The 13,184-nt window shown below is 31.6% G+C and overlaps 5 protein-coding genes across 8 annotated transcripts in view; all 5 read left to right on the top strand.

Annotated features, from left to right (window-relative positions):
• LOC115233672 (odorant receptor 4-like) overlaps positions 1–5,217 on the top strand; it is an 8,129-nt gene extending 2,912 nt beyond the window's left edge. The window contains exons 1-5 of one of the 4 annotated variants that reach the window (XM_029804237.1): positions 1,005–2,140; positions 2,232–2,331; positions 2,545–2,655; positions 2,901–3,056; positions 5,087–5,187. In XM_029804237.1, the coding sequence (XP_029660097.1) occupies positions 1,332–2,140; positions 2,232–2,331; positions 2,545–2,655; positions 2,901–3,056; positions 5,087–5,140 (1,230 nt within the window). In that variant the 5' untranslated portion in view covers positions 1,005–1,331 and the 3' untranslated portion in view covers positions 5,141–5,187. Of the gene's footprint in view, positions 1–106; positions 263–513; positions 811–1,004; positions 2,141–2,231; positions 2,332–2,544; positions 2,656–2,900; positions 3,057–5,086 lie in introns of those variants that run through there. The other 3 variants (XM_029804244.1, XM_029804228.1, XM_029804250.1) reach the window with 3 other exon arrangements.
• LOC115233774 lies at positions 3,770–4,821 on the top strand. Its single transcript, XM_029804355.1, has one exon. It carries the CDS (start codon positions 3,970–3,972, stop codon positions 4,786–4,788), a length of 819 nt encoding a protein of 272 aa, XP_029660215.1. The 5' UTR covers positions 3,770–3,969; the 3' UTR covers positions 4,789–4,821.
• Positions 5,218–5,280: 63 nt separating the features above from the next.
• On the top strand, positions 5,281–6,409 carry LOC115233783. Its single transcript, XM_029804367.1, has 4 exons — positions 5,281–5,603; positions 5,806–5,905; positions 6,000–6,110; positions 6,246–6,409. Exons 1-4 carry the CDS (start codon positions 5,302–5,304, stop codon positions 6,285–6,287), a joined length of 555 nt encoding a protein of 184 aa, XP_029660227.1. The 5' UTR covers positions 5,281–5,301; the 3' UTR covers positions 6,288–6,409.
• A 2,384-nt stretch (positions 6,410–8,793) lies between these two features.
• On the top strand, positions 8,794–10,098 carry LOC115233983. The gene is made up of 2 exons (XM_029804664.1): positions 8,794–9,607; positions 9,969–10,098. The coding sequence occupies exons 1-2, from the start codon at positions 8,817–8,819 to the stop codon at positions 10,096–10,098; spliced, it is 921 nt and encodes a 306-aa protein (XP_029660524.1). The 5' UTR covers positions 8,794–8,816.
• Positions 10,099–10,584: 486 nt separating this feature from the next.
• Positions 10,585–13,050, top strand: LOC115233975 (odorant receptor 4-like). Its single transcript, XM_029804652.1, has 5 exons — positions 10,585–11,834; positions 12,101–12,200; positions 12,303–12,413; positions 12,736–12,802; positions 13,028–13,050. The coding sequence occupies exons 1-5, from the start codon at positions 11,032–11,034 to the stop codon at positions 13,048–13,050; spliced, it is 1,104 nt and encodes a 367-aa protein (XP_029660512.1). The 5' UTR covers positions 10,585–11,031.
• The last annotated feature ends 134 nt before the right edge of the window (positions 13,051–13,184 follow it).

Here is a 13,184-nt window from a genome sequence, read left to right as displayed (position 1 = left end):
TTAAAATTTTTTTCTATCTTTTAATATATTTCTTATAATTTCTTCCATTTTTTATATGTAAAAAATATATATATAAAGCTTTAAAATATCTATATTTATTTATTAGTGCAAAAATGTCGGCGAAAAGGCTTACATGACCAATTGGTATGATTTACCGCACAAAACTGCTCTTGGTCTCGTTTTGATAATAGCGCGATCAAGTAATGTTATCAAGATAACCGCCGGAAAATTATTTCAATTGTCTATTGCAACTTTTGGTGATGTAAGTAAAACATATATATTGCACTTATAAATGAGATATTCTATTAATAAAAGTTTAATACATTTTTTTACACTTTATATTTATAAATTATTACAAAACATTCCTTCACATCTTTCTCTTCATTTACGATCTTTTATTGCTATTGAGCGATATTCACTCATTTTTGATGCTAACTCTCATGCTTTGATGTTAAAATTGTTGAAATGCGATTAACTATATCGTAAATAGGAAGGAAGACCTTCTTGTTTCAGGTAATTAAGACTTCTGTGGTATATTTGAATATTTTAAGAACGATGACTCCTCCCACGTAAACTAAATAAAGTTTAGAAAACGTAAATATATTTTGTATAGAATACAAATGACATGAACAATAGAAGAATTATATAATAAATAAAATAAATCATATTATATACTATACTTATATAAATTCTTTTGATGATAACATTGTTTAAAAGCACAGCAATGTTGCATTTTGCAATGTTAAGAAAAGATTATTCTGGTATTAAAAATACCAAAATTTCTTATATGAGATATATTTTAATGTATATATATACATATCATTTCATATCGGTATATAAAAATATTTTGCTTTCGAAATTTCAAAAATTAACTATTATATTGTACAAGAAAATATCGTATCTTTTTGAAAAAATTAGAAAATATATTTCACACATATAGAATAGATATTTTTCAGGCAAGATTAATATATTATAATTGTGACATAATAACTTTCTTTACAATTAAATAGATAGTCCACTTTCGATTGCTTTAAAATTAAAAATTAAAATATTGAAAGAAGCTTAGTATTTTACAAAATTTATACTCACTTCCGCGAAAGTATCCTCATGTTTCTCGTATAATGCAGCATTTCATCAAACTGGTAGGACAAAGCACCGGTCACAAACGATTATCGATTGAACATGCAATTGTCCCTCTCAGGCAAAAAATACATAAATGTAAGTGTTCGTTAAACTTCACTTGAAGTTGGCGCAGGCGCCTATTGGAACACAATCATTGTCCGAAGCATTGCTCACTGCGACAGTACGTCAAGTGCATCCGTGAAGTAATCATGACGAATCCGAAATCTGTGCCAAAAAATGCCGATTCTAAAAATAATAATGATTACAGTCTTCAATTAAATCGGTGGTTTCTCAAGCCCATCGGTGCTTGGCCGCAAGCGGACGCATCAGGCATTGTCTGGAAGATTGTTGTGTCACTACATATTATTATTTGTGTAACTATAATAACATTCATAATGGTACCATGTATGTTATACGTGTTATTAGAAGAAAACGATATCAAGTTAAAATTGAGCGCGATGGGACCACTGATTCACAGAATTATGGGCTCGGTAAATTATTGGACGTTGCTAACACGCAGCAATGATATTCGCGATTGCATACAACATATGGAAACTGATTGGAAGCTCATACGAAGGATCGAAGATCGGGATATGATGCTGCAACATGCTAAGTTTGGTCGCTTCATCGCAGGGATCTGCGGCGTAATTATGCAAGGAGGTACATTCTTGTTCAGCATAGCCAAAGCGATAAAAACTACAACTATCACTGTTAACAACGAAACATTCACGATGCATCCGATGACGTGTCCGATTTATAGCAAGATCATCGATACGAGATACAGTCCAGTGAACGAAATCGCACTGGTTGTACAGTTCCTGTCGACATTTATAGTAAGTTCCTCTACTGTCGGTGCTTGCAGTTTGGCTGCTGTCTTCGCGATGCACGCTTGTGGTCAATTGAATGTGTTATATACGTGGCTACACGAACTTGTTGGGAGCCAAAAGGAAGGAAATCATGTAGCTGACAATGAGCGAAAATTAGCTACTATAGTGAAACATCATTTAAGAGTGTTAAGGTATATTATTATTACTAATAAAAAGCATATATTTAAAAGCACTTTGCTTGAGTATATTTTATATATAACCATATATGTATAAATATTTTAGCTTTATATCACGTATGGAGAGTATTATGCATAAAGTCTCTCTTGTGGAATTGATGGGATGCACGATAAATATGTGCTTGCTTGGATATTATTGTATTATGGTATGCTAGAGACATACGAAAATGAATATCTTATTATACGCACTAATAATTTTATTATTTACTCGTGTGAACTTAAATATTATAAATTAAATATTACTCCTTATATGTTACTCATATATAGTATACTTCTTTATAATATAAAACAGGTAAAAGAAAAGATAGATACATTTTATCTTTAGACGACAGATACAAATCTGTATTTTAATCTTTTAGGCTTGGGAAACATTCGATGCAGCAAAAATAACATCTTACGTTATCGTATATTTATCAATGGGATTCAATATTTTCATATTTTGTTATATTGGAGAAATTATTACAGAACAGGTAACATATAGATGCGAATCAAAATAGTTTCATAATTTATAATCAAAATTGTTATAAAATATATAATATTTTTATATTATTGTATACAAAATGGCCATATAATTATTTCATTTTTAATAAAACTAAATATTCGGTTATATATGCACTGATACAGATCCATTTTTCTAATACTATTTTTTAATTTAAATTATTGAACTTTTCATTACTTTAAAAAATTTAAAAACATCTTATATTAATTTTGATAGTGCAAGCACGTCGGAGAAATGGCATATACGACTAACTGGTATAAACTACATTACAAAACTGCACGTAATCTCGTTTTGATTATTGCACGATCGAGTAATGTAATCAAGATCACGGCGGGAAAATTATTTCAATTGTCTATTGCAACTTTTGGTGATGTAAGTAACTCATAAACATATGTCGTGTCCGGAATAATCTCTTGTTAACTAAACAATGAAAATAAATTGTGTTTTTTTGCTGTTTTGTTAATTATAGAATTACATTCACACACACACGCACATATATATATGTAATTATGTATGCTATCTTGATGTATGTTACCTTGAAACATGTGATATAATTATGATCAACTAATTCAATATTTTAAATTTGGTAATCTTTAGAATAGTGTCATTGTAACATAAGTATTTAAAAACGAATACTATTAAAAATAAATTAATTATTTTGAAAGTTAATCATTAACTGAATAAATATATTTTTTATAGCGACAATATGACTAATAACTGTTTCAGGTAATTAAATCTGCATTAGCATATTTGAACATACTTCGTACTCTTATTACGTAAATATTAATAATTTTTAATATATTAAGTAGAGCATGTAAGTAAATAGCGAATAGTAAGCTATTAAATAATTAAATAATAATGATATATTTATGGGAGAATACTATATAATATTCTTCTCTGTTCTCAAAATAAAATTTAGATACTTTGCTTGCTCTTTTAAATTTGCAATATATATTTTGCTATTTTGCTATATACAATTATGTTAATAAAATTAATTATTTTATTTTATTTAATAAATCATGATGATGCGATCTACAACATAACTGCTTTTTCAAAACTGTAATACACGATGCACGAAACTTCAATACCAAGTATCGATTACGAACTGTTTCTACCTGTTGCCGCGGCAATGTTGCAAATGACCATAATAATACACAACAATACATGGGTAAAGACCACCTTGCGCATTACGTGCCGTTCACTGTCTGCGCACGCGTTGACTGTTACTACTGTGTACGACAGCGCAGGGGTAGCTCAGTAAACTAGCTACCTTCGTCAGAAAATCATGGGGCACGACCCCATGAATAATCCTGGCACCATTGCATCTACGTACTTGATCGACAACGAGTATAGTATTCAGATAATACGTTGGATTCTCAAAGCTATTAATCTATGGCCACGATCTACCAACATTTCGATCGTTGAAAAGGCCCGTTCCAAATTTCTGATATTTATATGCTATTTTCTGATAATTGCCATCATGATACCGAGTGGTCTAAGTATCTTTTTGGAGTCGCAGGAGACCTTCGAAGTCAAGTTGCGTAGCTTCGGGCCGCTCACCTTCTGGTTCATGGCGATGATAAATTATTCCTGTCTCTTGATGCATGTCGATGACATACGCAGCTGCGTAAAGCACGTAGAGACGGACTGGCGGCTCATTAAAAAAGTCGAAGATCGGCAGATAATGCTGAGAAATGCCAAAATAGGTAGATTCATCGCCGGCTTCTGCACCGTGTTTATGCATAGTGGTGTTTTTTCGTACAATGTTGCCCGAGTTTTTTCCAAAGACGTTTTATACATGGATAACAGCAGTGTGATGGTTCGCGCCTTACCTTATCCCTTCTATAGCAAGATCCTGAACGCGCATTTCAGTCCGGCATACGAGTTCGTGTTTTTTCTACAATGCTTCTCGACCTTTGTCGTCAATTCCGTCACGGTTGCCGCGTGTGGCCTCGCGGCGGTTTTCGTGATGCACGCGTGCGGCCAGCTCAAAATTTTAATGTCCTGGTTAGACAATCTTCTGGACGGACAAAATGAAGAGAAAAATTCTATAAAACAAAGGTTCGCCATCATTGTGGAGCATCATCTGAGAGTGTTGAGGTAAGCTATTATTCTTGACTTTTTGTTGTACACATGATATTTTGTGATATTTTGCATCTCGATCACAAGTTTAATTCTAAAGTAATAATAAATAATTAATATAAGAAAATTTTTTCAATGCAAATTTTATGCATAATTCACAATCGAACAAGACTTATTACAAGATAATTACGGTAGATTGTGATGTACATTATATTTGCAGACTTGTATCCCGTACAGAAAGAATTACGAATATAATATGTCTTGTAGAATTAGTCGGATGTACGATGCACATATGTCTTTTAGGATATTATTGCATTCAGGTAATTAAAACTTCTGTAGTATATTTAAATCTTTTACGAACAATGACTATGTGATAAATAGGATAAACAATATGCAAAATATATTTTGTATAGAACAAATATATGAAAAAATATATTCTCTTAAACTATGATAAAAATCAGAAGAATTTATTAATTTTCTCTGGCATCTATTTTCGTACAATGTTGCCCGAGTTTTTTCCAAAGACGTTTTATACATGGATAACAGCAGTGTGATGGTTCGCGCCTTACCTTATCCCTTCTATAGCAAGATCCTGAACGCGCATTTCAGTCCGGCATACGAGTTCGTGTTTTTTCTACAATGCTTCTCGACCTTTGTCGTCAATTCCGTCACGGTTGCCGCGTGTGGCCTCGCGGCGGTTTTCGTGATGCACGCGTGCGGCCAGCTCAAAATTTTAATGTCCTGGTTAGACAATCTTCTGGACGGACAAAATGAAGAGAAAAATTCTATAAAACAAAGGTTCGCCATCATTGTGGAGCATCATCTGAGAGTGTTGAGGTAAGCTATTATTCTTGACTTTTTGTTGTACACATGATATTTTGTGATATTTTGCATCTCGATCACAAGTTTAATTCTAAAGTAATAATAAATAATTAATATAAGAAAATTTTTTCAATGCAAATTTTATGCATAATTCACAATCGAACAAGACTTATTACAAGATAATTACGGTAGATTGTGATGTACATTATATTTGCAGACTTGTATCCCGTACAGAAAGAATTACGAATATAATATGTCTTGTAGAATTAGTCGGATGTACGATGCACATATGTCTTTTAGGATATTATTGCATTATGGTATGGATATGTTTCGGAATTTATGTATAGTGCTTATTTTCACTTTATTATTTATCCATTTGACTATATATATTTCTAACATTATTCCTTTTAGGATTGGGTACAAGATAACAAACAGAATATTATTTCATATTGTATAATATTAACTTCAGTTACTTTTAATATTTTTATATTTTGTTACATAGGAGAGGTCCTTTCTGAGCAGGTAATATCTCAAATTGAAAATAATAAACAATTTTATGCTATAATAAAAAAGCAATTACGCCTATAATATAGTTTATAATTGTGAAATTTATTGAAATCAAAAATTGTTGGGGTCTCTTCAATTGCATTATAACAGGTATATATAAAACGGCCTTTAACAGGGCGGACAAGTTGGTAAATCTGCTTATATGACGAATTGGTATCTCTTGCCTGGGAAAACGGCCCTTGGACTCGTTTTGATAATTTTAAGATCCGACACTGCCCTTAAAATTACTGCTGGGAACATTGTTCAGCTGTCATTTATTACGTTCGGTGATGTGAGTGATGCAAAGAGAAATATATAAATATGTAAATCGTGTGAAAAAATTATATATATATAAATCATTTATATATATATATATTTTTTTTTTTTTCAAAGAGTGATGACTTCTTTTTAAATGTGTAATTTTTAACTATTTCAGGTAATTAAATCTGGTATACAAAATAGTCATAACATAATTATTTCATTTTTAATAAAACTGAATATTTGAATATATATATATATACTGATACAGTTCCATTTTTCTAATACTATTTTTTAATTTAAATTATTAAATTTTCTATTACTCTGAAAAAATTTAAAAATATCTTATATTGATTTTGGTAGTGCAAGCGCGTCGGAGAAATGGCATATACGACTAACTGGTATAAACTACATCACAAAACTGCACATAATCTCGTTTTGATTATTATACGATCGAGTAATGTAATCAAGATCACGGCATGAAAATTATTTCAATTGTCTATTGTAACTTTTGGTGATGTAAGTAACGCATATACATATATGCACATACATATCGTGTTTTTTGCTGTTTTGTTAATTATAAAATTACACACACATATACATACATATATATATATATATATATATGTAATTATGTATGCTATCTTAATATGTGTTTTAACAGGGCGGACAAGTTGGTAAATCTGCTTATATGACGAATTGGTATCTCTTGCCTGGGAAAACGGCCCTTGGACTCGTTTTGATAATTTTAAGATCCGACACTGCCCTTAAAATTACTGCTGGGAACATTGTTCAGCTGTCATTTATTACGTTCGGTGATGTGAGTGATGCAAAGAGAAATATATAAATATGTAAATCGTGTGAAAAAATTATATATATATAAATCATTTATATATATATATATTTTTTTTTTTTTCAAAGAGTGATGACTTCTTTTTAAATGTGTAATTTTTAACTATTTCAGGTAATTAAATCTGCATTAGCATATTTAAATATATTTCGAACATTGATTACATAAATAATAACATAATCATAATGTGAGAAAAGTAAACAATATGCAATATAGACAATTTATTATAAAATAACAAACAGAGAAATCTAATAAATTTACTATGTAATATTTTTCTATCTTAAATAAGGACACATTTTCCGGTGCAAGTCATACACTAACAAAATATTGTAAATAAAATTTACGTAAATTGTCAATATAAGTTTCAGTTTTTGAATAGATATAATATATGCAATTTTCTGAAAACTGCATAAATTTTGCAGAATAAAAATATGTCATATTCATTCATGCAATTTATACTTACATCACATAATTTTATAAAATATTTTATAAAAATGTAACATCAATCTTACTTCCAGGTTTAGAAAGCATCAATAACATATTTTAACGTACTCTAAAAACTCTTTAATATTTTAATATTAAATATATTAAATAATTTTTTTAATTTGATTTTATAAGCTATTATACTCATTAGATATATAACAGTATTTTGTTTATCAAAATAAATCAAGCTTCACTGTTCACAGAGTTGTTATTACATATCTTTTTCATCGAATATGATTATATTGTATAATTATAATCATTAATATATTGCATAACATATACATACATATATATATATATATATATATGTAATTATGTATGCTATCTTAATATGTGTTAGCTTGAAACATGTAATAATTATGCTCAATTAACTCAATATTTTAAATTTGATAATCTTTAGAATATTATCATTTGCATAAATATTTAAAAACGAACGCTGTTGTTTCAGGTAATTAAAACTTCTGTAGTATATTTAAATCTTTTACGAACGTTGACTATGTGATAAATAGGGTAAATAATGTGCAAAATATATTATGTAAAGAATAAATATATGAAAAAATATATTTTCTCTTAAACTATGATAAAAATCAGAAAATTTATTAAATTTTCTCTGGCATCCATTATTATTTTTTAATATCTTATTAGATTGTACTTTCTTCTTTTGAGACCGCTCGATATAAGCGCAAATTAATTATATTATTTAATTTCTGATTGCCATTTTAAAATAATAAAAAAATTGAGAAATAAGATATAACTAATATACATTGTTAATAATAACGCAAAAAATGTTCATTACATTCTTTTAAATAAAGATGCAGAAAGTAAAGCACCATAGAATTATTCTTTCAACAAAACAGTGAATTATTTGCGTGACCCAGCTGTTATTGCGTGCAATCAGCTGTCTATCGTGTAATAAACCCACCATTGCTTCAATACGCTATCACCGTAAATATCGATTCCCCAAGAGACGCGTGTATTATTCGAAAGTATAGTCGGCAAAATGCGCACGCGTTACTCTATATGACTATCACTCATCGTTTTTTTTCGGATGATTATTTGCTCAATCGTGTCCGTGCGCTTGCAAAGCGAACATGAAGAGTTCCCTGCAGAATTTTCCGATCATATTCGACTACATAAAGGATACGGAGTATAGCATACAACCAATTCGTTGGCTCCTGAGGCCAATAAGCATCTGGCCAGTATCATCGATCAAGGAAAAGATTCTGTCGATGGTGCTACTGCTAGTGTGCGTTTTCCTCATCGCCAGTACTTTAATACCTTGTGCATTGGCTATTTTTCTGGATGAGACCAAGGACGTGGAGGCAAAGGTACGCGATTTCGGGCCTCTCAGCAATTGGGTGCTCGCAAGTCTCAAGTACTGCACGTTGCTGACGCATGTCGGCGACATACGTCGATGTATCGAACATATCGAATCAGATTGGCGAGCCGTGACGAAAATAGAGGAGCGAGAAGTGATGTTGAAGAACGCCAGGATCGGTCGCTTCATCGCGATATTCGCCGCGACTTTCGTGCACAGCGGAGTGTTCTCCTACAGTATCTTCCGAGGAATGACGTTGGACGAGTCCACCGCTGATAACGTGTCGGTGCATTCCCTGCCTTTCGCGTTCTATGATAAGATTCTGGATACTACGACAAGCCCGACGTACGAAATAGTGTTTGCGATACAATTTTTATCTACGTTTGTAGTAAATTCCATAGTGGCAGCTACATGTAGTATCACTTCCGTTTTTGTAATGCATGCCTGTGGTCAATTAAAGATTCTGATATCCTTGTTAGATAATTTCATCGACAAGAATGAAAAGAGAGACTTTTCGCAGCAAAAATTCGCAGTTGTCGTCGAGCATCATTTAAAGATACTTAGGTAAGAATTGAATGAATTGAATTATGTAGATTTCAATTTCGCGAAATTCATATTTGTGTTTTACATGACAACCTTATTAATTTCTTAAATGTTAATTAGATTTTTAGTAGATTTTTAGTTAATTTTTTTGTACAATATATAACCAAAACGGATTTATTTTTATCTTTTGCTTTAAATTTAATAATACACCAGATATTGTTTAATAATACATTAACCTTACTTATTGAATAAATATGTTCTAAAATATACGTCTTTATATAATATAATATGTATTAATAAATCATATATATGTATATGAGAAAATATGTGCAAACAATTAATTATTATAATGCATATTACGTATTTCTAAATACATTTTTAGCTTTGTATCCTACATAGAGAAAATTACGAATGTTGTTTGTCTCGTGGAAATAGGGGGATGCACAATGCATATGTGCCTCTTAGGATATTATTGCATATTGGTAAGCGCACATCATGAAATTCACATGTAACATTTACATTTCTATCTTAAATAAGGACACATTTTCCGGTGCAAGTCATACACTAACAAAATATTGTAAATAAAATTTACGTAAATTGTCAATATAAGTTTCAGTTTTTGAATAGATATAATATATGCAATTTTCTGAAAACTGCATAAATTTTGCAGAATAAAAATATGTCATATTCATTCATGCAATTTATACTTACATCACATAATTTTATAAAATATTTTATAAAAATGTAACATCAATCTTACTTCCAGGTTTAGAAAGCATCAATAACATATTTTAACGTACTCTAAAAACTCTTTAATATTTTAATATTAAATATATTAAATAATTTTTTTAATTTGATTTTATAAGCTATTATACTCATTAGATATATAACAGTATTTTGTTTATCAAAATAAATCAAGCTTCACTGTTCACAGAGTTGTTATTACATATCTTTTTCATCGAATATGATTATATTGTATAATTATAATCATTAATATATTGCATAACTTCAAGAAACATTTCTGTCAACCTTTCGCAGAGAAGTTTGTCTTATTATACTTACTATGATCATATATACGAAGTAAGACAAAAGTAGAAAATCGTCTACTGTTCATATCAGAAAATATGAAGCAGGAAACGAAACCCGGCATACACATTACGCATTCCCCCTCAATCATGAATAATATCCTCAGAACTCTACTTGGTGAAACTCCCTTTTCGCATCCCCTTGAGAGGACCTGCACGCAACACGCAATGAAATCCCAGAAAGTAAAACCTATTGAAGTCTCATTAATAATAAAATGGCGAAGTAGGAAGGATCAATTGCGTTTATGCACGGACGCACGAGTGTCCAGAGACAGACGGAAAATGCACATGCGCATACTTCGTGATCAGTCCGCTCGCGTTCAGTCAGTTGTGCGTGTCGTTACGATTTAGTCATTCACCATGTACGATCATTCTCTCGAGTCCGCGATAGACGGTTGGAACTATAGCATCCAGCTGAATCGCTGGTTCCTAAAACCGGTTGGCGCGTGGCCTCTGACACTTTGCGAAACCACAACGGAGAAGATCAGCTGCGTGATCTTGTCGGTGATCAGCTGCTTTCTAATATGTTTTCTGCTCGTCCCGTGCACTCTCGGCACCATTCTAGTAGACACTGATCTCGACATGAAAATCAGAATGATTGGTCCAATCAGTTTCTTCCTGATGGCCGTGGTAAAGCAATACATCCTCATCGCCCGCGGCGAACGCATCAGCGAATGCATCCGACACATCCGCGCGGACTGGGATCGAGTCAGGCTGGGTCACGAGAAGGACCGCGAAGTCATGTTGGACAATGCCAAATTTGGCAGATGGCTTTCTTTCGTCAGCGCGGCCTTCATGTATTCCGCTGGCTTCTTTTATACCACGCTGATGCCGCTTTGTGCAAAAAGAACGGAGATAATCGATAACGAGACGGTGAGATTACTGTCCTTCCCGATCTACCGCGGCCTCCTCGATCCACGGACCACTCCGTCCTTTGAGATCGCTCAATTCACGCAAACTCTAGCTGGTTACGCCATTTACACGCTCACCATCGGTGTCTGCAGCCTGGCCGCGGTATTCGTCATGCATGCTTGCGGTCAGTTCCGGATTCTCATGCTAAAGATGGAGAATCTTGCGGACGGAAAAAAAAGAAAGAGCATCAGCGGAAAGACGCCCGAGGAAAGGCTCAGCGACATCGTGAAATATCACATTAGAATATTAAGGTAACATGCGCATTAACTTCCGTATTAATAATATCTTATAATCGCGATTTATACGTGAAGAAAAATATACGCAAACATAAAAGAATTAAATTATAATCAAAAATCTTCTTTCTTACGAAATATCAGAGTTCTAATATGATTTTGAATGAAATATATAAAATAAATAAAAATCTTGTGTAGACAAACGCGTGATTTCTCAATTATTATGAATAAAATCAAAGAAAATATTTCGGCTCTTTTTTCTACAGTTTTTACATAACTTACAGTTTTATAACTCGCACCGAGGGATTATTAAATGAGATTTTCTTCGTGGATGTAGTAGGATGTACGCTCAATATATGTTTTTTGGCATTCAATATGATGACGGTACGAAATATAATCGCAGAAAACGTTTTAAGTACATGAGTAACATAATATAAAAAACTATAACAGTTTCTTGTTCACGACATTTTGATGTTAGCCTTTTAGGAATGGGAACATCGTGAAACTTTAGGAACGATGACATTCTGCTCGTTACTCATATCCTTTACGTTCAATATATTTATTCTTTGCTATATTGGAGAACTCCTTGCCGAACAGGTACTTCAACTATAATTACATCGTACAATCTTTGTATTTAGTACAAAAAATTGTGATATTTGCAAATTCAAAGTGCAATCACGCAGTCAGCTAATCTGAGAACTCGAACAAATTAATGTAAATTTAATTTTCCCGATTAATTTATTATCAATTCTTTCAGAATGCTTAGTTATATTAAATTTATTAAATCTGATTTTATAAGAAAAAATATATACAAATTTTTGGTTATAACATGAAAACCTAATGTGATATAAATAATTGCATTCTAAATGCATTGCGAGAATTATTTTCCATAGAAAACATCAATCTAATTTTTTAACAGTGTGCACAAATTGCTACGAAGTCTTACATGATAAACTGGTATTATTTACCGGGTAAAAGTGCGCTCGGTTTAAAATTTATTAAATTTTCTCTGGCATCCATTATTATTTTTTAATATCTTATTAGATTGTACTTTCTTCTTTTGAGACCGCTCGATATAAGCGCAAATTAATTATATTATTTAATTTCTGATTGCCATTTTAAAATAATAAAAAAATTGAGAAATAAGATATAACTAATATACATTGTTAATAATAACGCAAAAAATGTTCATTACATTCTTTTAAATAAAGATGCAGAAAGTAAAGCACCATAGAATTATTCTTTCAACAAAACAGTGAATTATTTGCGTGACCCAGCTGTTATTGCGTGCAATCAGCTGTCTATCGTGTAATAAACCCACCATTGCTTCAATACGCTATCACCGTAAATATCGATTCCCCAAGAGAC

This window comes from Formica exsecta, unplaced genomic scaffold (genome assembly GCF_003651465.1).
Source record: "Formica exsecta isolate Colony F162 unplaced genomic scaffold, ASM365146v1 scaffold1056, whole genome shotgun sequence".
Taxonomy (NCBI): Eukaryota; Metazoa; Arthropoda; class Insecta; order Hymenoptera; family Formicidae; genus Formica; species Formica exsecta.
This window is presented reverse-complemented; position numbering and strand designations above follow the sequence as displayed.